Source organism: Mya arenaria, chromosome 11, assembly GCF_026914265.1.
Source record: "Mya arenaria isolate MELC-2E11 chromosome 11, ASM2691426v1".
Taxonomy (NCBI): domain Eukaryota; kingdom Metazoa; phylum Mollusca; class Bivalvia; order Myida; family Myidae; genus Mya; species Mya arenaria.
This window is the reverse complement of record NC_069132.1, coordinates 38,985,343-39,009,627: the sequence shown is the minus strand read 5'-3', so window position 1 is coordinate 39,009,627 and position 24,285 is coordinate 38,985,343. Positions and strand designations below refer to the sequence as shown.

General features: G+C 34.0%; 2 protein-coding genes across 5 annotated transcripts in view; one reads left to right on the top strand and one right to left on the bottom strand.

Moving 5' to 3' along the window:
* Window positions 1-7,904, top strand: part of LOC128208867 (nephrocystin-1-like) — a 38,746-nt gene extending 30,842 nt beyond the window's left edge. For 2 of the 3 annotated variants that reach the window (XM_052912534.1, XM_052912535.1), the window contains exons 24-27: window positions 202-231; window positions 5,160-5,276; window positions 6,077-6,235; window positions 6,670-7,904. In XM_052912534.1, coding sequence (XP_052768494.1) covers window positions 202-231; window positions 5,160-5,276; window positions 6,077-6,235; window positions 6,670-6,687 — 324 coding nt within the window. In that variant the 3' untranslated portion in view covers window positions 6,688-7,904. The remainder of the gene's footprint in view (window positions 1-201; window positions 232-5,159; window positions 5,277-6,076; window positions 6,236-6,669) is intronic. The other variant, XM_052912536.1, reaches the window with a different exon arrangement.
* Window positions 7,905-8,308: 404 nt separating this feature from the next.
* LOC128208269 (uncharacterized) lies at window positions 8,309-23,813 on the bottom strand. 2 transcript variants are annotated; one of them, XM_052911775.1, is made up of 14 exons: window positions 23,750-23,813; window positions 21,973-22,013; window positions 21,728-21,764; window positions 20,835-20,984; window positions 20,150-20,379; window positions 19,370-19,518; window positions 18,625-18,737; window positions 17,918-18,022; window positions 17,012-17,140; window positions 16,607-16,698; window positions 16,019-16,151; window positions 15,493-15,573; window positions 14,289-14,372; window positions 8,309-13,927 (listed from the first exon to the last, which is right to left on the bottom strand). In XM_052911775.1, the coding sequence occupies exons 1-14, from the start codon at window positions 23,778-23,780 to the stop codon at window positions 12,516-12,518; spliced, it is 2,787 nt and encodes a 928-aa protein (XP_052767735.1). In that variant the 5' UTR covers window positions 23,781-23,813; the 3' UTR covers window positions 8,309-12,515. The 2 variants fall into 2 exon arrangements, with proteins under 2 accessions (XP_052767735.1, XP_052767736.1); XM_052911776.1 differs by lacking the exon at window positions 23,750-23,813 and adding an exon at window positions 23,228-23,343.
* Between the last annotated feature and the right edge of the window lie 472 nt (window positions 23,814-24,285).

Sequence of the window (24,285 nt, the reverse complement as noted above, 5' to 3'; positions counted from 1 at the left end):
GCGCTTGTGGTATAGCAAGAATTTATCATATACGTTTGCGAGTATTTCATAGTTTGTACATTTGTAATTTAGGCAATAATTAAGGTAAGAAGCGTGCAAGATTATGTAGAACTGCTGTTTTCCCAGAAATGCTTTGTGAATTGCTACAGAAAATGTAAATTTTGAGACATCTTCAATGAAAGTGTCACTTGCAACTTTCAGAGTCATATGTTTTCAACATTTTCACAGAGGGTAAACACCTACATTATTTGCTAGAAAGTTTATAGGCTTAAAACCCATGCTTCAATTATCCTGCCATTTATATTGTGCATAGGTTTAATGACAGTTTAATTCAGCGGTGATTCATTTTCAAATTTGCATCCCTCGGGACTCACCTATACCATTATGAATTATGTCCTGAGCCGGGGGGCAGATTTCTTGAAACTACTTAAGTCTGTTATGACTGGAAGAAGCTATTCTCACTATTTTTGTTCTTCTAAAAAAAAATTGTGAAAATTTATTTTTCTTGAGTTTTCGTACTGTTTTGTTAAAGTTATCTGATAATCACAAAATATCAGGATAAGATGAAGAAGTTTTGAGAAATCAAGGCCGGTTTTCATAAGCATCCTAAGTCTTTTTCTTAAGTTAAGTATCTCACTTATCAAATGATATAATCACTTTATAATATCTAAAATACTTTATTTTCATTGATTTGATTTAAAATACATACTTTTGTGTAAAAAAATCTTAAAATTTTCTTTCAATTGACTACAAAAATCTTTGGAAATTGACTTTGTTAAGAAATTACTTAAGGTGTTTTATGAATACCACTCCAGATCTTCAATCTGAGAGTCCCAAGCATAGTTTGTGCCCTTCAAAGAGGAAAACAATGCATTCTGCTGGTTTAAGTAGCTTATTTCAATTAGCCATGAAAAATGGTTTATTATGATTACCATTAAGATAATTCCTATTTAAAGTATAAAAACTCTTATTAAAGAAGTAAATATTACACAAGGTATTGAAAAACAAAAGCTTAATCCTGTTATAAGGGACTTAAGAAGTTTAGAGAAATCGGGGCCTGGATGCACAACAAAATGAATCACTGCAAACTACTGTACAATATTTTGAGGTAAAGATTGCTTTCTCTCTCCACCGCTGGCACATGCATGTTGCAATCAGGGAATGGGGCTCCCTTGGAAGCTGACTTAAATTATAAAGTCAGCCATTGATGGAGGCTCCACTGAGATCAGTTGGGTTGCATTAAAAAAGGTGGCTGTTCCTTCTTTACAAAATGTTAGGTCTGTTAACCCCTTCAGATGTCATTCATCATGGTATCAATAGCATTTCAGCTTTAAAAAAACCTCTTTGGCAGGGGATGTGATGGATCAAGCCAAAATGCAGCCATATAGGGGCGGGATGACTTCTATAAACTCAAATATTGAATGTGCAACGGAAAGTTTTATCTTATACATTCAAAATATTATGCTGTAGATATATTTTGTAACTGGAGAGAACTTAAAATTGTTGTCTAATTGTGTTGTTCTTTTCTCACAGAAAGTAATTTTATTTAATGAGCTAGTTACATTGTACTTTGTTGCATGAAAGATTTCACTCAGTTATAATGGAACATATAACTATGATGGCTGATTTCAGCCATTTTGTATTTTTTACCTCGAAAATACGAAAACAGGACTATACAAAAATACACCAAATGGTGGAGCGAAAATACAAAATAATAATTTTCGACCCGCCACATAGCATTTTTTTTTATATTCACGGTGAAAGTACAAACTGGCAGAAATCATCCGATATATTTACTAGTGATCTACTCATATCTTTTTGTTTTTCTAGAGTGAGGTAAGCATGTGTGTTTGTTAATGTTAAGATTTAAAATTCACAGTTATCAACCCTACCGCCTGTTCACTTGCCATGCATAACATGTTCATTGAAAATGTTTTAAGAATCCGCAAAAATATACTATAGAGCTTTTTGTATTAACCTGTCATTTTCAGCCAAGAAATCCCAGTTTTGATGTGCAAGCACCATTGTTCTTGACAACTGAATTCATTTTTTTGTCAATATTCTTTATAGATTAGGGAATTGTTTCAGCCGAGGCTATGCCAAATTCAGCTTCATTTGGCTGGTTACGGTTTCCAGCTTCTGTAATGAAAAATAAACCATGTACCAAAATCTGTATAAAGCAAAGAAATATATTGCTAACATGGAGAAAGAAATATATAGTAAACACGGAGAAAGAAATATATAGTAAACACGGAGAAAGAAATATATAGTTAACACGTAGAAAGAAATATATAGTAAACACGGAGAAATAAATATACCTTTGCCAAGGAGAAAGAAATATATTGTCAAAAGGGGGAAAGAAATGTATCATAAACAGGGAGAAAGAAATATCTTATCAGGGAGAAAGAAATATATCCTTAACAGAGAGAAAGAAATATATCGTTAACAGAGAGAAAGAAATATATCATTAACATGGAGAAAGAAATATATCATGAACAGAGAGAAAGAAATATATCATTAACATGGAGAAAGAAATATATCATTTACAGGGAGAAAGAAATATATCATTAACATGGAGAAAGAAATATCTTATCAGGGAGAAAGAAATAAATCATTAACAGAGAGAAAGAAATATATCATTAACAGAGAGAAAGAAATATATCATTAACAGAAAGAAAGTAATATATCATTAACAGAGAGAAAGAAATATATCACTAACAGGGAAAAAGAAATATATTATCAGAGAGAAAGAAATGTATCATTAACAGGGAGAAAGAAATATATCATTAACAGGGAGAAAGAAATATATCATTAACGGGGAGAAAGAAATATATCATTTACAGGGAGAAATTAACAGAGAGAAAGAAATATATATTGTTAACAGGAAGAAAGAAATATATTGTTAATAAGGTCGAAAGAAATATATCATTAAAAGGGAGAAAGTAATATCGTTAACAGGGAGAAATAAATAAATAGTTAACAGGAAGAAAGAAATATATTGTTAACAGGGAGAAAGAAATATCCTATCAGTGAGAAAAAAATATATCATTAACAGAGAGAAAGAAATATATCATTAACAGGGAGAAAGAAATATATCATTAACAGGGAGAAAGAAATATATCATTAACAGAGAGAAAGAAATATATCATTAACAGTGAGAAAGAAATATCTTATCAGGGAGAACGAAATATATCATTTACAGGGAGAAAGAAATATATCATTAACAGAGAGAAAGAAATATATCATTAACAGGGAGAAAGAAATATCAGGGAGAAAGAAATATATCATTTACAGGGAGAAAGAAATATATCATTAACAGGGAGAAAGAAATATATCATTAACGGGGAGAAAGAAATACATCATTTACAGGGAGAAAGAAATACATCATTAACAGGGAGAAAGAAATATATCATTAACAGGGAGAAAGAAATATATCATTTACATGGAAAAAATAACAGGGAGAAAGAAATATATATTGTTAACAGGAAGAAAGAAATATATCGTTAACAGGAAGAAAGAAATATATCATTAAAAGGGAGAAAGAAATACATCGTTAACATAAATATATCATTAACAGGGATAACTTTCTAAATTCATAGACCTGCAAATGTATGTAATACTTCCTTTATCATATCCATGCGTGATGCTATCTGGGCTTGCATTTACTGTAAGGAGAATAAGATTTGCTTCATATGGTAATTGGTTTAATTTCTGACTGATAGGTAGATTAAGCAATTGAAACCTGACGATAAACATAGAAACCATCTAGTATGGCCTTATTTTGCTATCTTTCTTCTTAAGCTGAAAGAAACTCTTTTAAACCAAATGGAAAATTCTAAACAACCAATTTTGCAATTTTACACATAACTACAAAAATGCCATATTTCTGGAGACCATTCTAGGGAATTTTGACATTTTGGTTCAGAAATTCAGGGGATTTTATCATGAGACAAGGGGCAGTATTCAAATTGTTCTTATCCTTGTTCATAGACACTTCTTAATGATTACGTTCAGTCCATTGGACAGTTATTTTTACAGTCCAATCAAAATGCTTGGATTCTGATTTTGAAATTAAGTGAGATCTAAGGTGGCTATTGAATACAGCCCCAAGGGATTTTGATAAATCAGCATATCCCTACCGCTCGAGCATCATGTTACCCTTTTCTGCATCCAGAAGTATTTTATTTATACTTTTATTAATCACTCATCAATGTTAACAAGTTATGATATTTTTCTTTGAAGATTTTGAAAGGAAAAAGTGGCCCTGAGGACAGTTTATACATTTTTTTCCAGGTTGATTGTTTCAGAAATGTTACCTGAGTTGTTAAAGGGACTAGACACCAGATGGTCCCAATATCGGCTTTCGAGTTAACTGTTTTGAAATAGTGCATGGTCTTCAGTTTATAGTGTGTATATTTAGCATGAGAAAGTAATGTAGTAAGGACAGATACATATACCAAAAATATTTTTAAGTTTTCTTGTATTTACTTGGTAGACAAAGCATGTGAATTTCGAATTGGATAAATACGCAAAAACTGTGAAAGATACATGAGACTGTGCCAAAAGCGATGTGATACATCAGGAAGTAACATTCAATGCGTTGTACACAACGATATCCATCTAATGTCAGTTTTTGATAATTTTCTTTTTTTCTTGCAATTGTATCATCTGGTGTTTAGTCCCTTTAATTCCATGTTTGATACTTTATTACATCATTGTTTTTAACTCCCTTGCATGATAGTTGCTTGTTGTTGTTTTTTCAGCAATTCCTGATTGAAACCCAAAATAACAATGCCAAAGTGGCACCTAAATGCAATAACTCAATAACTGTTACCATTTCTATATGCAGTTATTGCGTTTTTGCACAAGGGTGACATTATAATGTTTATGTTCATGTATAAACATGTTATGGTAATTAAGTATTTCACAGGAATATAAACAAAAGATTCCCATTTTCTGTCACTTCATATAACTTTACTGGTGTACAAAACTAAAGCTATGTTTTTTTTCATGTTTGAAGTATTAAATAATATTATATATAAGACTTGGAATGTGATTGCTTGTGGTTGCACCTATTACCGCGAAATAAATATTTTTATGTAAATGATACATTAATTATGCCACAAATTCTTATCTTAATTATCTCCCCTTTTCTACAGCGAGACGTTGAGTTCATGAAGACACAATGGCAGAATATCGTCATGGAGACGGTTTACCCGCTGAGCAAGTCAGCCGCACTGCCACCTTACAACAGTGGGGATCATCATAATGAACTCGTGAGTACTGTAGAATGTTTTTATTTTCTTGAGGTCCTTTTTTAACACAAGTTTTTAATTTTAGCCAAATGTTCGTGGTTAAATATATACACAATGACATCGCATACTCATTGGAAAATAACAGTAAGTTACTATTTTTAAGTTTAATATTTCCCAACCTGATTTATTCTTGAATATTAAACCCTTGCAAAATTTAGCAAATATACAGTTAGAAGATTATCTAGCATTAACGTAAATATTAATATATATATATATCGTGAATTACCTCCCTTCCCAACTTCCCTTTACCATATGGCTATATATAAGTGATGAATAATCAGCTTAAGAGCATTATCTCCCTTTACATCCTTTAAACCCAATTTTAACAATTTATATTCGGTATAAGAATGCTTCAGTTGACAAACTTTCTAGGGTTAACATTATATGTTGCATTTTGGATACAAAATTACTCCTTTGGTGAATATCCCATCAACCGATGGGGGTAAAACTCCCTCTTTGGCTTCAAAATTTTGTTTAAGTCACACTTGGGGTATGACGGGGTCAAGCCATAATGCAGTTGTTATAGGGTGTTGGCAGACCTTTAAAAACTCAACAACAACAACAACATTATATGTTATCACCTTCCATGGGATCTCATGATAATAATTACTAAAAGAAAAAAATATATGAAAAAAAGAAAAAAAGAAAAAAAAAAGAGAGAATAATATCAAGATTATAGCATACTGTAAGAAATAGAAACAAAGGCTGTTGTATCATTAATACAAGGATTAAAAAAAAATTCCTTTCTCTTTTGAATACAGCTTCGACTTGAGGAGATAGAAAAGTTCCGTCAGGCAAGGTTCCGACGGGGTATTCTGGCATTCCTGCTCTCCGCTGACATGACACACGCGCCGCTGGACATGAAGGAAGTCTCATTTAACGTGATTGGACCATACTGCCTGCCTCACAACAAACAAGAGGTATTGCATGGCTGGAAAGTCTTTTTCAGCTTCTTTGTTTTCCAAAGAATAAAATTCAAGATATATTGAAAGCCTTAGCGAATTAAATGGCAGAGTAAGATCACAATATATTTTACTGAGTGAGCATCAACAGTTATATTTCACAAGTGGCGTAGGAGAAATATTTTGCAATCGTACACAGAAACAATTTTTCTTTTTATTATATGTCCAATTAAAAAGATATGACCGATATGATGTCAGTGAAATTGTGTTCAAGCCCTGTTGGTGCTGATGATTGATCTGGACGTGAGAACGGGCTCATATTTCATACCAGTGAAAAATATCAAATTGATATTTTCACTGCTTGCAACAGTGTAATATCAATTTTTATTTCACTGATCAATCTCCATAAACCACCATAAGCATATAATAAATACTGTTTTTATATTTTCCAGGTACCTGTTGAAAGCTGAGTCTGAATGGCACGCTCATCTTAAACCATGTGCTTCAAGAAAACATGGCTGAAAATCATTCCCAGCATCCGTTTGATGACTTAGCTTCTACACAATATATCATTCAAACTGTATATAATGAATAGTTTGTGAAGTTTACATATTTTTAGGGTTCTATATATTCTGACATTGTTGAAACAATGGAGAGATTGAAAAACACTACAGTCCAACCTGTTTGTCTCTAACTTGCATGGCTCGATATCTTCGTTGGTCTTACTGAATGTAAAGGACTGATTTCTTTCTACTGAATGTATGGTAAGCATTCCTGCTTGGCTTGAAATGTCAATGGGGTTTGACTGTACTTTTATGGGTATCCGCAGACAATTATATAAAACTGGTTATACTTCTTTGGTTTGGTTAAAGTTAGCCAAAATGTTTTATTGATTGGTCAATATTTATCCAATAATGACTGTTGACCAATCAAAATTGCTTATTTGTGCAAACTAGCCAAAAGATAAGCTGTGGATAACTTATCCAGTTAAATACAATTGGCTGGTGGACTTCTTTCTGTACTCGACATCATCAAGTTAATACATGTGTGTGACTATGCATGTGGAAAGTGATCTGTGCAAGTATCAGTGAGCCTACAAGTGAAATTTCTCAAACTCGACTGCAAGTTTTACATGAATGTGTAGGTAAACGTACAGGTATGACATAGTGTTTCCCAGTCTCTCTTATGTCAGAAAATAAAAGTGACAGAAAGCATGAAAGTGAATTTATCTGTGATATATATTTTATTTTTATTTTTATTTATTTTGTATATGTACTTGTAAGCTAAATAGATCTGACCCCAATTTCTTATATTTAACAGGTTTAAGTATCATATAATTTCATCAAATTACTCGCTTAAACCGATTTTATAAACCCAAGCAGTGTTTATCATGATTATCTTCAAGCAAATTTTCTTTTAAAGTCTTAAAATAACTCACTCTATACCCTTTAAAATTAGTGAGTTCATTTTGATCCTGTTATTAGGGACTGAAGATTGCTGGAAAAATTTGGGCCTGAACTTCTGAATTTAATGTTAGACATAGGTTATGTAATTTTATTTTCCATTGTGTTAGTGTAAGATTATAGATGCCGTCCAATTGTATTTTAGTCTGTAATTTTTATTGTGTATGTACATGTAAATGTATTGCTATGTTATAGAGAAATGCCATAGATATGAAAATAAAATTCAAAATATAATTTGCCTTTTGTTTCTAAATACATTGTTACAGCAAACATACTCATGATAGTGTTCATATATGCATAATCAGATACCCAAGGTGCCATGACTACAAACAGTCTCAAGTCCAAGTGTAGACTCAGATTCAGAGAAGAATGTGACGTTCTTTCATTTAAATAAATTGACTTTGATTGAAATTGAAGTATAATAATGATTTCACCTCTGGAAATGTAAATATATTTGACAGGATGCCCACATCGCATATTTTGTCCAGCCCTTTTCTTATATTTCTAATATTTTGTCTACCCCTTTTCTTATATTTATAAACCAAAGACCGCAAGACTAGTAGTTAAAACAATACGGCCAATAATAATATCTCGATTGAAGATTTAAAAGTAACAACAGAAGATTACACAAATAATAATGCTTTATTTCATGATATGATTCAAAGCAATAAATCCACAAAACATCCAAACAAATAAATATACATGCGTCAATGCAATCAATTTTATAATGTAAAAATGAATTATACTAGTGGTAAAAAGAAACTGCGTATTAATACAAAAACTTCTCTCATAAATATCTTCAAACCTTTAGATAATGACATGACATTTACCTCAGCAATTTGAGACATCAATGTAACTGATACACTAGTGACGACTTTCAGAATGAAGTCATCTTTAAAAATAGCTATTTCAGGGTTTATTTTAGAACTGGTATATGTTTGCATTCACAATTTTTTAACTAGTAAATGATAGCCATAAATAGTACATGTCTGTATGTAATACAATAGTCTTAACCACTGTACAATACTGATGACATAACATGTATGTAAACATAAAAGTCATAACCATGTTATCATAGGTATAAAATGTGATAAAGAATCCAATAAATAACAAAATACATTAACAATGGTTAGACTGTTCAGAACTTTGTAACAGTTAACAACGTTGTTAACCAAATTGTTAACTCCAAATAGTTAAAACTTTTTGTTAAAGTTCACAAAAAAATCCTCTGAATCCAATAAATAACAAAAACAATACATTAACAATGGTTAGACTGTTCAGAACTTTGTAACCGTTAACAACGTTGTTAACCAAATTGTTAACTCCAAATAGTTAAAACTTTTTGTTAAAGTTCACAAAATTGTTAACCTCATCATTGTTAACTCCAAATGTATACTTCACTGGAAACTTCATGGAAACACAAATAAAAATTCTGTAGTACTAGTCTTTCTTTAAACAATTGAGACAACTTTTTCAGCTGTATATGCTATAGTTCAATATATAAGCACATTTTAAAATAGTTAACCTAAATTAGAAGTTAACAATGTTGCTGTTAACATTGTAGTTAACTTTAACAAAGTTCTGAACAGTCGGCCAATATTTCATAAACATTCAAAATGTATTGGACTCAGATATAATAGGAAATCATTAACAAATGTCATAAGGACTTAGTTTAGCATTGCATCTTTGAGCTCCAGAAAATATGAAACATATCTAGTCAGAACTTCAAAACATTGCTCTGAGAAGGATTATAAGGAAAGAATGTGATGTGTTTGTAAAAGTGACGTAATTGTACAAATTTTTCACATTTGTTTTTTTTTAATGTCTAAAGTAAAGATTCATGAATGTGTTTATTGTATTACTCAGACAAAAAAAAATCCCCAAAAATAACACACTGTTTTCTAAACCCTGCTTAAATCTTGGGAATCCATACTGATATCGGAAAACCAGACTAGGATCCCACCTAAAGACTTAAAATAGCTCGAGTCATGCGAGTGTTATTAATGTCTAAATATATATTTTAGGTCAGATTTCTTTGTGTACGTGCCAAGAAGATAAATATGATATTGAAAGTTGGCGAATTCCTTGAATATTGAACATATTTGTTTTACAATCCTTTGACAGTTGCCAAGATATTGATCGACATTTAAATGTCAATACAATGCAATCCTATACATGATTTTAATGAGTTTTGAACTATTAACCTGTCAGCTGTCATAAAATTACAGATTCCGCTTTGATATGAATTCTGAACAAAACAAAGCACAAATTTGTGTACATAAAATGTAATATTAATACAATATATTTCCTCTGTCAGCCCTTGTAGCAAGAGAAATTTCTAGCACTTAGTTTTTCCAATACAATTCTATCTCACAACGATGTATACCTTCACAGTTCCCTTGATGGTTGCACTACAAACAGGGCACTTGAGACACAACATTTTTGAGACTGTTGCCCTAAACTCAATTTTTTTTTTTAGTTTTTAGATCTTTTAAACGGGATAGATTTAGATCTTAATCGTTGTGTTCAAATATTATACCTTGTTTGATATAAAATTTACAACTAAGAATACCATACATAAATTGTTTTCATATCACAGATGGTTATAAGCATGCATTATATACAGAGAGGTTTTAATGACACCAATGTCACTGTAGCCCGACATCCACAAAACCCACACAAACCCAACAACATTCAGATAGATGTGAGTTTGGTTTGTGGTCATCAAGCCAGACAAGTGGGTTTTCTCCAGGTTCTCCGGTTCCCCCCACAACACGAGACAAGACCACACTCTCGCGTAAAATCGTGCCAACAAGAGTGATTAATATAATGTTGTAATAACTTGTTTCGCAATTGTTGTAAAATAAATATGTTTAAACTTAAATAGATGTTCTTAAACATACAAACCCAAAAACCTAAAATGTATGACCAGTGCTTAGCAAGGCCTTCTCATATTATACTGAAAATGGATTTGCGTCAATCTTGGGCCGAGCCCACAAGGTAGCAGTTATGGAAGGGTGCTGCACCCTCTCCTTATTTTTGGCACCCTTTTGCCCTCATGGTGACCAATGGGAGCCCTTCTGTCTTCATTAAATTAAATGCAATAGATGGTCAAAACATTATTTTATTTTGATTCAAATTCATGATATGATGATAAATACATACAAACTTTAAATACTTTTAACAAACTTTAATTTAAACAAATTTTAACATTTTAATGAAATTCATTACAGGTATGTTAAAATATTTCACAGCCTGCTTTAATGTGCCTATTTCTTTCTTTTATAAAACCAGACTGATCGCTAGATGTTTAATTGACCTAGCACCAAAAGTAACTTTGATATGCCACAGTATGGAGTTAGACAAACAAGTGAACAAAATGATCTACTGAATACGCATGGTCAAGTCTCCATCGGCAAAACACAAGTCTTAAATTTGAATGCTTTTTTACCCCAATTTAACAGTTGTCATTGGGAGTTCACACAACTGCTCGGAATAACACATACATGAATGACTTTATTCAGTTCAGGCACGTAGCTTTCTTTTAAAAGTGTTCACATGATCAGGTTAGTTTTCACAGCTTTCATGTCATGTCAGGTGACCACATGGAAGAAGCACTATCACTGTTCAGCCACTTTTAAGGGTGTTCACAGGAGAAGGTAGATATCTACAGTTTTCACATGACACGAGGTGACCACATGGAACAAGCACAATCAATGTTCAGCCAGTTTTAAGGGTGTTCACAGGAGTAGGTAGATATCTACAGTTTTCACATGACACGAGGTGACCACATGGAATAAGCACAATCAATGTTCAGCCACTTTTAAGGGTGTTCACAGGAGTAGGTAGATATCTACAGCTTACACATGACACCAAGTGACCACATGGAAGGAGCACAATCACTGTTCAGTCACTTTTAAGAGTGTTCACAGAAGTAGGCACATGTAGATATCTACAGTTTTCACATGACACGAGGTGACCACATGGAAGGAGCACAATCACTGTTCAGTCACTTTTAAGAGTGTTCACAGAAGTAGGCACATGTAGATATCTACAGTTTTCACATGACACGAGGTGACCACATGGAAGGAGCACAATCACTGTTCAGTCACTTTTAAGAGTGTTCACAGGAGTAGGTAGATATCTACAGCTTTCACATGACACCAAGTGACCACATGGAAGGAGCACAATCACTGTTCAGCCACTTTTAAGAGTGTTCACAGAAGTAGGTACATGTAGATATCTACAGTTTTCACATGACACGAGGTGACCACATGGAAGGAACACAATCACTGTTCAGTCACTTTTAAGAGTGTTCACAGAAGAAGGTGGGTATCTACAGTTTTCACATGACACAAAGTGACCACATGGAAAAAGCATAATCATGGCACCATACCGTTATGTCACTTTTAAAGGTGTTCAAATGAGTAGTTAGGTATCTACAGTTTTCACATGACACCAGGTGACCACATGGAAAAAGCACTAACATGGCTTCACTTTATTTACATATCTGTTAACTCTGTACCTACATAAAGGTATGACACTTATCATACCTGCAAATACTTTATTTTGTAGTATTTAGGTTTGATTTTTTTCAGCTAGAAATGTAAATGTACACAATTAGTTCCCGTGTCAAAATACCACCAAAAGAAAGAAACGAAATCATGGCTTTATCTGTTTAGCCCTGAACCTATACAGAATACTTGTCCAACATACCCTACGGGCAAGAACAGCACACTCCAAACCTTTTTTTATAGATATGATACAGCATCACATTGATTTCAAACATGTCTACAATATCAATTCCAAAACCTCGAACTACATCAATTTCACTTTCAACTCTCGCCGTCTGCACTCATGTGATCGTCAGATCTATCCCCTTCATTGTCTTTGGTGTCTAATACACAAGTCGGTATTTTTGTGGAACCCCTACGGGATCTTCTCATTGGTTGCGTATTTTCAGTCTTTTTTGTCGACTTAGAGTTATTAATGTTCTTAGAACCTTTTCCCTTGCTAGGGTAAGGGTATTTATTTACATTGGATTTGTTTACACTGGCTATCTGCTGAACAGAATCAGGGGTGATATTTTGTTCGTCATCAGTGGCGTTACTGTCAATCACCACTTCCTGCACTCCAAAGGAATCAACTCTCCCATCGCATTCCAAATCACTGTCGCTTAAGGGATCATCCTGTCCCTGTATCGGATCTTCATAAGACTGCTGCTGTTGTTGTAGGTTCTGCTGCTGCTGCTGCTGTAGTTGTTGTTGCATATTGGTCATTAGCTGCAACATTATCTGTTGGTTTTGTAGTGCCTGTTGTGTAGGATTCGGGCCTGGCATGCCAGCAAGAAGAGTTGCCAGACCACTGCTCAATAGCTGTTGTTGTTGTTGTTGTTGTTGTGGCTGCTGTGTAGGGTTTGGACCAGGCTTCCATGAGGCGAGAAGTGCCTGCAGACCACTGCTCATAAGATCTGAAGAATTTTGTTGGGCAAGTGTCTGATTGATGGATGGTGGCAAAGGTGCTGTGTTTCTTTGGAGCTGAGGCTGGTTTCCATGGTTAACAGACAACTGGGAGAGCTCTGTTGTAGCTGGTCTCCGTGGAACAGCAAAGTTGTTAAACAAGTTGCCCTTATTCTGTTGTGGTTGGCTTTGTGTCGAAACTGATGGCTGGTTTTCAATTTCGGTTTCTTCTGGTTCAACGGTGTCATCATTGAGAACCACAAACTGTCCATTGATCAGCAATAGCTGTTGATTTGATTTCAACTTTGGCAGGTTAGGAAACATGTCATCACGTACCACGGTAACACCCCCGTGACTTGCCAGTTGATTGGACAATTCTGTGTTACTTGTGCCAGCAAGTTGTGAATTAGCCGGTGTTGCTGTCTGTATGTTCGTATCATACCCAGAAGTTGTGCCCTGTTGTTCAGTGGTTGCAGTCTGATAAACCTGGCTTGTAGCCGTCTGGGCCTGAGTCTGTTCTGGCGCGAAACCCCCAGACAGTGGTGCAGGCGTGTGGGTCTCCGAATCGCTCAACATCTGGGAGAAACTCTGACCAGCCTGTGGCTGGACCGCACTTGTGTAGCTTGAAAATGGCACATTCTTGCCTTGCTGGGCAGTGTGCAGAACAACATCCATGTTTTCATGTGTCCCTCCCTGCACCGAGATTGCAGTGTTGTCATCAGTGACTTGGACAGAAGTCATCATTGTGTAACTCTGACCAGCTAAGCTGCTACCCTCACTGCTGGATTCTGAAAAGTTATTAATAAATTAAAGTGAAAGTTTTGCAAATGTTCACAGAAACATGCTTTCAAAATTTCTTTTCATATCAAAAACTCTAGTGAATAGTCTTCAAGCTTAGTCTTAAGTCATTGTCAATAACCCCTGAATCTTTAGTGGTGTCAAGGTCATGGTGTTCTTTACCAGAAAAATGATGGGCGCTATGGACAGGCCACATATTTAATATCGTGGAATTCTAGAGTAAAGAAGTTTCACACTAAAGGCTGTTTAAACATGTTTGGCTTTTTCAACTATCATCGCATTAATTTTAATAACACTTACACATATAAATAAGAAATACAACTTAAGCCATGCCGGATTGTTGTTACCTACCATCAGATTCGCTAGGACGCATCAGGGCCCTCCTTTTCTTGTACGCACTCGCCGCCCGCTGCCCAAACTCAACACTTTCCTGGTCTGAATAGGATTACAAAATAAAATGAATGTCATTGTTTTGCAATGTTTATCTTAACATTTAAATGGACATGTGAAATTATTTATTCTCACAATTTCTATAGTTATAATAATGCGTACATGCACTATTTAATCATAATTTGTACATGCACTATTTAATCATAATGTGTACATGTACTATTAAATCATAATGTGTAAATGTACTATTTCATCATAATGGGTACATGCACTATTTATTCATAATGTGTTCATGCCCTATTTAATCATAATGTGCACATGCACTATTTAATCATAATGGGTATATGCACTTTTTAATCATTATGTGTATATGCACTTTTTAATCATAATGTGTACATGCACTATTTAATCATAATGGGTACATGCACTTTTAATCATAATGTGTACATGCACTATTAAATCATAATGTGCACATGCACTATTGAATCATAATGTATACATGCACTATTTAATCCTAATGTGTACATAAACTATTGAATCATAATGTATACATGCACTATTAAATCCTAATGTGTACGTGCACTATTGAATCATAATGTATACATGCACTATTTAATCCTAATGTATACGTGCACTATTGAATCATAATGTATACATGCACTATTTAATCCTAATGTATACGTGCACTATTGAATCATAATGTATACATGCACTATTTAATCCTAATGTGTACGTGCACTATTGAATCATAATGTATACATGCACTATTTAATCCTAATGTATACATGCACTATTGAATCATAATGTATACATGCACTATTTAATCCTAATGTATACATGCACTATTGAATCATAATGTATACGTGCACTATTGAATCATAATGTATACATGCACTATTGAATCATAATGTATACGTGCACTATTGAATCATAATGTATACATGCACTATTGAATCATAATGTATACATGCACTATTTAATCATAATGTATACATGCACTATTTAATCCTAATGTGTACATGCACTATTGAATCATAATGTGTACACAGAAGTATTCTACTTCAGTATTTACCTCTTAGACTTATGGCCAACAAAAATAAAACTGGGTAATTATTCAAAACCAACATTGCTGTGAACAACAATATAATTAAGACAAAACTCTTACCCGAGAGGGCTGAAGCAAAGCCGTTATGATCATCCATCGTCAACTTCCTCTTTCTGGCCTTGTTCTGCATTCCATACTCATCTGAACAAAAAGTGTCTTGCAATTTTGAAATGTGTCAAAAACCTGGAGTGATTCTATAAAATTTTCACCGAACTAAGACCTCACTAAGTTAAGTCTTAATATAACATAAAAGTAGTCAATGGTGTTGATTTTACCCTTTCTGTATCAGCTTAAGCCTTAAGGTTAGATTATACTAAATTATTTTAGTTTGACTGTGAAGACACCTGGACGCTGCATCCAGTGATTTTTTTCCACCTCTTTGGCAATGAGACCAGTATCCCTCTTTCTTTTGACTTCTTGATATTAACGAATACTGCTTTCCTTTCTGGGAGGCCAATAGAACGTACCTCTGGTTTGGGTCGAACCCAAAACCGCTTGAGATAGGCAAACTTATGGTTGACATCACAATCATATTAAGATGAACTTGAATAAATGAAAAATTAATGATAATTCCTTGGTTACCTACCTGCGCCTGTGTAGGTAAAGGGAATCGGGGCAGTCTCCTTTTTTGTCTTCATGTCCGCAAGACACACCTCTACTTCGACATCGTGCATGATATCCGGGTTCCGATATGGGGGCGGTACAAATTTCACCACAGCCTGTGGAAATGGGATTCTATTTTAGACAAGATCAAAGCACTCTTAGCAACCACAAGCCTAGATGCATTAGTAATTGGCTAGTTCATTGTCTTAATACATGAAATAATGAATTAAAACAAAGATATTTGCGTTGTTAACAGAATCATTGTTAACTTTTAAAGGTGAACTATTTAATATATGTTTAGCTGAAAAAGTTGTCTGATATATTGTTAGTAAAACTGCAGATCACAAATGTGTCAATAAAACTTCCAAAGTTATAAAGGTTTGAAAGTTAACAAAGATCATGTTAACAATGCTGTTAACTTTAACAAAGCTCTATATGAAAAAAATGTTTTTTCCATCTCTTACTCATACTTTCACCTATGCGTTCCATTATACAATGTTGTTTTACTCATAACTTATTAAGAATTACATTCTTCAACTTTGACCAGATTTTTGAGAAAGAGTTTTTATACCTTCTTGACAACTGTGAGGTCATCCCCTTTCATCATTGTTTCCCACACCACTTTCCCAAGCTCATCCCTTTGTCTTATAATGATGCCAGGTTCTGTGGAAAGAGAATGTATGTAATTCCTTGTGAAATGAAACTCATTGATGCTAACAAATTTAAGTCATATCTGCACTTTTACAAAGCTTAACTATACCGGGTAATTGTTAATAAGTAAGATAAAAATCTATTAACATATTGTTTTGGGGGAGAGGGATTATCTTTCATGATTCTTGTAGTACTGAATAGGTTTTTTTGTATTTAACCTGAAAGAATAGTTATTTTGGCTTTTGGGTAACATTTACTAGTAAGAAGTGTATCACAAGTAAAATTACAGTCAAATATTTTAGTTAAAAAGCACACAAGCACTTACCACCAGGGAAGAATGTCTTGTCTGACACAACCAGAAGCACCTTGTTTTTCCAAAAATTATGGGATTGGTTCCCACAGGCCGGTGCTGAGCAAGGCTGTATATCATCAATACGGAACTCGGTTCCCTGCTCTGAAATAAAGAAAAGGTTGAATGTTAGATTTAACTTTTTTAGCTTGATTGTGACGAAGGTTGATAGCATATAGCATCATCCTTATTGCTGGATGCTGTTTCCTTCGAACAACGAGTACAAGGGCCCGTATTAAATAAACAGTAGAAGAAAATGTAAAAATTGACATAAAATATTATAACAAACAAAATTGTAAAATAGGTAATTTCGTGTCTCCCTTCAGTTGAAGTAAAGAGCAATAATACAAATTATAACATCTTCATGCAGATTGTACTTTTGGTCAAATATTTTATATTTTAGTAATCGGAAAGTAATACTGTTTCAAAAGATACTATAAGTTACGGGGTTACTAGGTGACCTGATATGGAAAATACGGGGCAAAAGAAACCATATTGGGTGAGAGCGAAGCTCCAACCCGAATATGGTTTCCTGCTCCCCATATCGCCAGTACCAGGTCACCTACTAACCCCGTCATGTGTATATCACATTGTTTAAATGTTTCATTTATTCATCAGAATATTCATCGGAATCGGAAAATAGACGCCATTGTGGTACAATATAAATTTGGTGACCTAATATGGAAAATATGGGGTCACCTTATGAACAGTCCTGGACCAATGGCTTGCGTCAATTATGTTTGAGGCGTGATATCAAATTATATAGGATTACCAGGCATCAAAATTCAACAATTATAATATACATGTAGTAATGGTAATCGAGCTACCAGAGAAACAGTTTATTTGCGGGTTGTATTATTCTTTAATGAGTGTTTTACTTACTTCTATTGTTGAGAGCAGTAGATATTCCCTGTAATATCTTTCCACTCTCCTCCAACATCACAACAACTTTCACGTGCACCAGCTGCTTGTCAAAGACAATAGTTTCTGCAAACAAAAAAAGTTATGTTTATAATGACATAGCATTTGGTTACATTCTACTAGGTGTTTTATATAAAATACAGGTGCACCTCTAAATTTATCATGTACTCAAACTATAAATGTATCAAAAGTACTCATTTCAACTTTCGATCTATAAGTGTGACCTTGACCTTTGAGGAACAGATCTTGGTCTTGTGCCCGACATGCCACCTTATTATAATAAACCTTCACAGGAAGTTTTTTTCAAATCCTATAATGCGTGGTCAAGAAACAGCCAAGACAAGTTCAGTCAGGACCAGTCCTATCAACAGTACTCATTTTGATATTTAACCTCAAGTGTGACCTTGTACCTTTGAAGTACAGACCTGGGGTCTTGTATGTGACACATCGCTTTATCATGATGAAACATTATGGCAAGTATTTTCCAAATCCTATAATGCATGATAAGTATACAACCTGGACAAGGTTAAGTCCGGACGGACACACTGATACACATACCCACATATTATACGCAACAGGCATTGTCGCCTTGACAAATAGTGATACTATAAAACATGCTTTGATAAAATGGCCCCACACTGTATTAAATAAAAACTAAGAATACTTACGGTTAGTCTTAACTTTACAATGCAACTCGCCTTCCAGGTAACCTTGTTTCTCGGAAAGATAGTCTTTTTCCTTCTGTCCCTTTGTCGGCATGACAACAGAAACACCAGTCAGTCTGAAGAACAAACAAATACAATCAATGTCATCCATGATGACGAATAAAGTCACGAATTTATTAAAAAAATTATGCATAAATCATTCATTTTATCAACTTCATTTCAAGAAACATGACCTTACTTGAGACATCTGAAATCATTTTTTAACTTAAGTAATTTCCTAAGTTGCGCATCTCACTAATCATATAATACAATATAGAGAAACTATCTCCAATACTCCATTTGTATTGACTTGATTGAAAGTATATACTTTTATGTTTAAAACACTTATACTTTTCTATTAATTTGACTATGAAAATTTTAGAAAAATGACTTAAGTTAAGAAATGACTGATGCATGTATGTATTTTATAAATACCGCCCCAGGTATATAATATATATTTGTTGAAAATTTTCTTCGAATATGAACTCCAGCAATAATGTGGCCAAGGCTATGACAATACCTCGCCTTTTATTCTAAAAAAATAAATAGACAAGCTTATAAAATATTTCAAGTCTTGGCACACTGTACCATTTAACCCACAAAGATATTATTTGATTACCTCTGGTTCAAACTTTTGTTCATTTTCGTTACTTAACCACAGGAAGATTGTTAATTAGTAAATTAATTATATGACTACATGTACAAATACCTGTGGACTTTTTCCGGTCTGAATTTGAATCTGCGTACATAAACTCCTCTATGACAGCTGTTGTCACCGAACAAGTGGAAGGGGTGGAGGTATCCATTGGCATCACAGCAGTAAGCTATCACCTTAGCTGTGCCGACATACTGTGATACCTGTAATGAAAACCATTCATGCAGAACAAGAGAGAAACTATTAAATAAAAAATCAAACCAAGTTAAACCAACGCTTGTGTGAACGGCTTAAATGAAATGCTGAGACTTTGTCACCTATATTGTGGCCATTCACTAAAAGACCAAAAAAGAACAAATTAAAAAAATAAAAACTTGCAGCTGTCTTTATGGTTCAGTTTTTCACTTTAGAGTTTAACTCAAGTGGTATATAGTATCAAGTCCAAGCAAAACAAAGTTTCGCATGACCTCTCAAAATGGAAGTACTGGTTATCACCCAGGACGGACATTCACAAGTATGATTCATACAAATACATAGCTATTAAGTTACTGTAGTTTAATTTGATAGACTAATATTAAATTCAAAGCTTGGTTGTTAGATAAGCCTAGCGCCAACCAAGGCATCCCCGGGTTTGATTCTCAGCCTGGGCGGTGTGTTTGGTTTGTGGTCACCAAACAGGACAAGTGGGTTTCCTGTTGGTCCTCCGGTTTACACCCCACAAGTTAACAGCACAAACCACATTCTCACATGACATTATTGTGTCAATGAGATTGATTAATATAATGTTATTATAATTTGTTTCATAAACATTGTGAAATAAATAAGTTTACAAACCTTTATCTCTATCAAGCATTGTTTGTCGGCATCATCATTTTCGACATGCCTAGTTCTGCCTTTCTTTCCTTTGGTCTTTTCTGACTCGTATCGGAACCTTGAGTACTCGTTTGGGACTTTAATCAACAATTCGGCGCCACGTAAAAGTTCATTAGGATCGATTGTGTATGTCATCTCTTTCCTTGTGCTTTGAACTCGAGGTGGAGGCTGTCTGTAGGTAACTGGTGATTCTGTGACATAAGTGTTAAGATTTATAGCACTTGCACATTTTCATGCCCCATTATAATTATAAAAATCAATAAGGTTAAAAAAGTATTCACTGCCAAAAAAAATATTGGGTTGGAACAATGTAGGTTGTGATCTTTTTTGTGTATTTCCAGTAAGGCCAAAAAAAGGAATCTTTCTGGCGTCCATTTCTTTAGCAAAAACTTAACTTTATAGGTATCAAGATGCCCAATTAATATATTTAATAGAAAGAAACCTCTTTTGTTAGACAATGTAACTATGCGAAAAATCATTATGGTGGCATCGAAGGCATATCTAAAGACTTTCAGTCAACTGTCCTACACTTCTTGTTCTTACTTCTAAAATTATATGCCAAATATAGTATTTTCTTGGTAATGGTCTTACTACTTAACAATTTTAAATATGGTGTGACTTTCTCAAAACAATGATAATGCCGTACCCTGATTCTCAATATGTATCTCTACACTCTGTTCTTCTTCAGTGTGTTCTTCCTTCACTTTGGCCACTGATTGGCCCTGGCCATTACGCAGAGTGCTTATAAAGTCTGCAGCTGTTTTCCCATCCTCATAGTTAATGAACTGTGACAAATCTGAAGGTAAAAACATGGGAATGTATATATTAAAATTATGTTTGGTAAATGAACACAACTGTAGTCCCATATATTTTGTCGATAAAAAATGATTTGTTACTGAATGACAGAGCGCTAATAACATGTGCTTCTTATACAATAAAATTTATGTAATTGCATGACAATGTGCTTATTAATTGTATGTTCAAGTGCAATCTATGGCTCTTAAAATGCTTAAACCCCAGGAGCTTCAAGGGGCTACAACTTTTCAGAACCCAGACCTTAACTGGGTCATATTACAGGAGCAGAAATTATCAAAATATTTTTTTCTTAGGTGTAACATCTTGAAAATATGAATGCTTTAAAATGGATGATGTTTTAATTAAAAAAAATATTTTACTTTTATAGTTTCCATATTTTAATTGCTTAACTTTGCTTTAGGCAAAACACTTTCAACCAGTGGAATAAAACATTTTTTAGAAAGGGTTTGATTTTAAGAAAAAAGGTATGATTATAACTTATTAAGATGCTTCCGAAATACAGTCCCTTCACAAAAGGTTTAACTTCTGACAACACTGACAAGGCAATCCATGAAGACTAAAAGAGGCACCAAATTGATTAATGACTAATACTTGTACTCATCAGTGACGTAATGGACTTGAATAAATTGTGTGGCTCAAGTTATTCATTGTCAAAACTTACAGCTCAACTTTTTACATGCATAAGACAAACTTCCAAATGACCAATCTGAAAATAATACTCACTAAAGCTTGGCAAATCAATTCCCTGACTCGGAGGCTTCTGAAAAATAATAAACAAAGCAAATATATACAAGCACATTAGTAGATGATAACTAGTAAATAGTTTCAAATATTTATATCAACTGCACTACAAAATAACTGAAATCTACTCAGAATGTGTTTGAACTGTTTGTATTTATTATCCATGATTTAACATACATTTTCACATGTATTTTGAAAAAATAAAGAAAATTATTATAGGTACATACCTCTGTTGCCATCATTGTAGTTGCAGTTAAACCCTGCCAACCTGAAGTAACAGTAACATACAATACATATAGAGATGCTAAAAGTATTGCCTTATTTAGTTATTGGGTAGTTCAACTGCTATGGAATTTTGAAGGTAAAATGTAGAAAGCGCAGCATGGCATGTATCCGGTAGTTGAAAGGGCACAGCAAGATGCCATAGATACCATGGCATGATATAAATGGCTAGCGTTTCACTAGTCCAAATTATTGTACGTTGACAGATTTTTTTACGATTTTTGATATGAAGAATCTCATATGACACATCTATTATTTTAGACTAGTGGAAACACTAAAAGTGGTTAGATGTTCATCTTAAAATCAAAGACTTGCTAAGTAGCTAGTCTTAATAATGCACCAGTCAATCGTAACCACCGCCCCTCCAGGTTCAGGAAAGCAGAAACTTTGACTTTCAGTCCAGTCAGGCCCGGGTTAAATCCCCGCCTTGCTGAGACGAACTGGTGGTAAAATCCCCGCCAAATGCCCCCGCACCCCAGGGACCTTTAGTCGGGCACATTCCCACTATATTTGGCGCGAATACAAAACCATCGCATTCACCCGGCACTGCGGGGCCACCGGGAAGGTAAAAGCACGGCCATTTCCCCGGCTATCCCCGATATACCCCAGGACCTTGGGGGCCGTGGTAACAATTGACTGGTGCATAACTTAAAGACTTTTTTACAATTGTTTATAAAGAAGAATCCCAAATTGAAAGTATATTATTTTAGACTACACCTACTACATGTACATGTAGTTATTTGTTTATTTAACACACACACTTGAATAACACTAGAGAGAAGTGTTTTAAAAACGACAAAAAGAATTTATGTTATTACAGTGTACTAGTACACTCTATATAACATGTACACGTACAAAAATGTACATGTTCACCGATATACATGTCAATTCATGACAACAGATGTGATTAATAAAAACATTACAATAAAAAAAAATATCAGTATATTGTATGTGTAGGTGTTTAAATCTTTCACAATTCAAAAGTATTCATCAAAACATCAGCAGCCATTGTAAAATGATGATTACAGTCTCATAATCGAATTTCTATAAACAGATGTATTCTATAAATGAGATCATCACTAAAATGTACATTAGTCGGTTCAGATCATTCACTGTAATGAATTGAATCACACAATATTAATATGTAGTTTTATTCTTATTTATAGGAAATGAAAAACAATTTCATCAAGTAAAACATACTTTCAATAATGAAGAGTAAGGATGTCTTGTCGTGAAGTATAAGTCCAGATTTTATGTAAAAATCACAGGACTACACTCCTAAACAACTCATTCCAATATGGCGGTTCCGTTTATAAAACGCGGAAATACCCTACCCTTAAAATAGAATGGTTTTCCTAAAATATCTATAATTAGTATAAATGGATTTTCCATGCATGACATAATAAATAGAAGAACAGCGCAAATACGATATTCAATGAAAACAACACGCACATGCACACCAACAAATGCTGTTTTCAGTTTGTATCTGAAAACACAAAATTAAGTATTCATAAAATATTTCCTGTACAGTAAAACCTTAATAGAAAACAGCTCTGAAATCCACAGCATTCAAGACTTAAAACTTGATACAGTAACAATGTGCACATATCAGAACCAACATTTTAAGCGTTTTTCATTTACAAAAATGTACTATGGTACATATGACAACACATATCATGCATGATATTAAAATACAAAAAAGTATCAGTGATTTTTACTAACTTTCATTGTATTCCGTTCCTATCGGTAACATTTTTACTTTTAAACTGGGTTGGAGCAGAGCAGGCCGTTTTTATATGGGGAATATGACGCAAAAACACGCCTACGAGACACTGGCACATGGATAAAGCTTCATATTGAGGCTTAGTTTATAGCGATACTGAATATGAAATGAACATTGTGATATGCAAATAAATTTGGAATCAACAAAATACCTTAAGATATCTTGAAAATGCATTTCATTATATAACACGGACATATGGTTCGAAAATGCACCCCATGAAGTAACTTAAATTATATCTAATCGATTCCACTAGCAGACAAGACATTATCTTTACCAGATATGTTCATGTCAATACGCTAGAAATATGTCTTCAACTGAATTACACAAAAATGCACCATTTAATACCCTGCACGCACACTTCGTCATAAATGACTTGGAGGACACCCAAATCAAATCCTCCTCGGCCTACGCTTAGAGCTTCTTTTTTCCGGGGGGGGGGGGGGGTCCATAGCAAAAGGGTGCACGCTATTACTTG

Coding starts and splice junctions, on each gene's coding strand:
- LOC128208269 (XM_052911775.1), bottom strand. CDS start 23,780: ATGTTACCGATAGGAACGGAATACAATGAAA. Junction 18,023..18,624: donor TTGTAAAGTTAAGACTAACC/GTAAGTATTCTT, acceptor TTTTGTTTGCAG/AAACTATTGTCTTTGACAAG. Junction 17,141..17,917: donor TACTGCTCTCAACAATAGAA/GTAAGTAAAACA, acceptor TCTTTATTTCAG/AGCAGGGAACCGAGTTCCGT.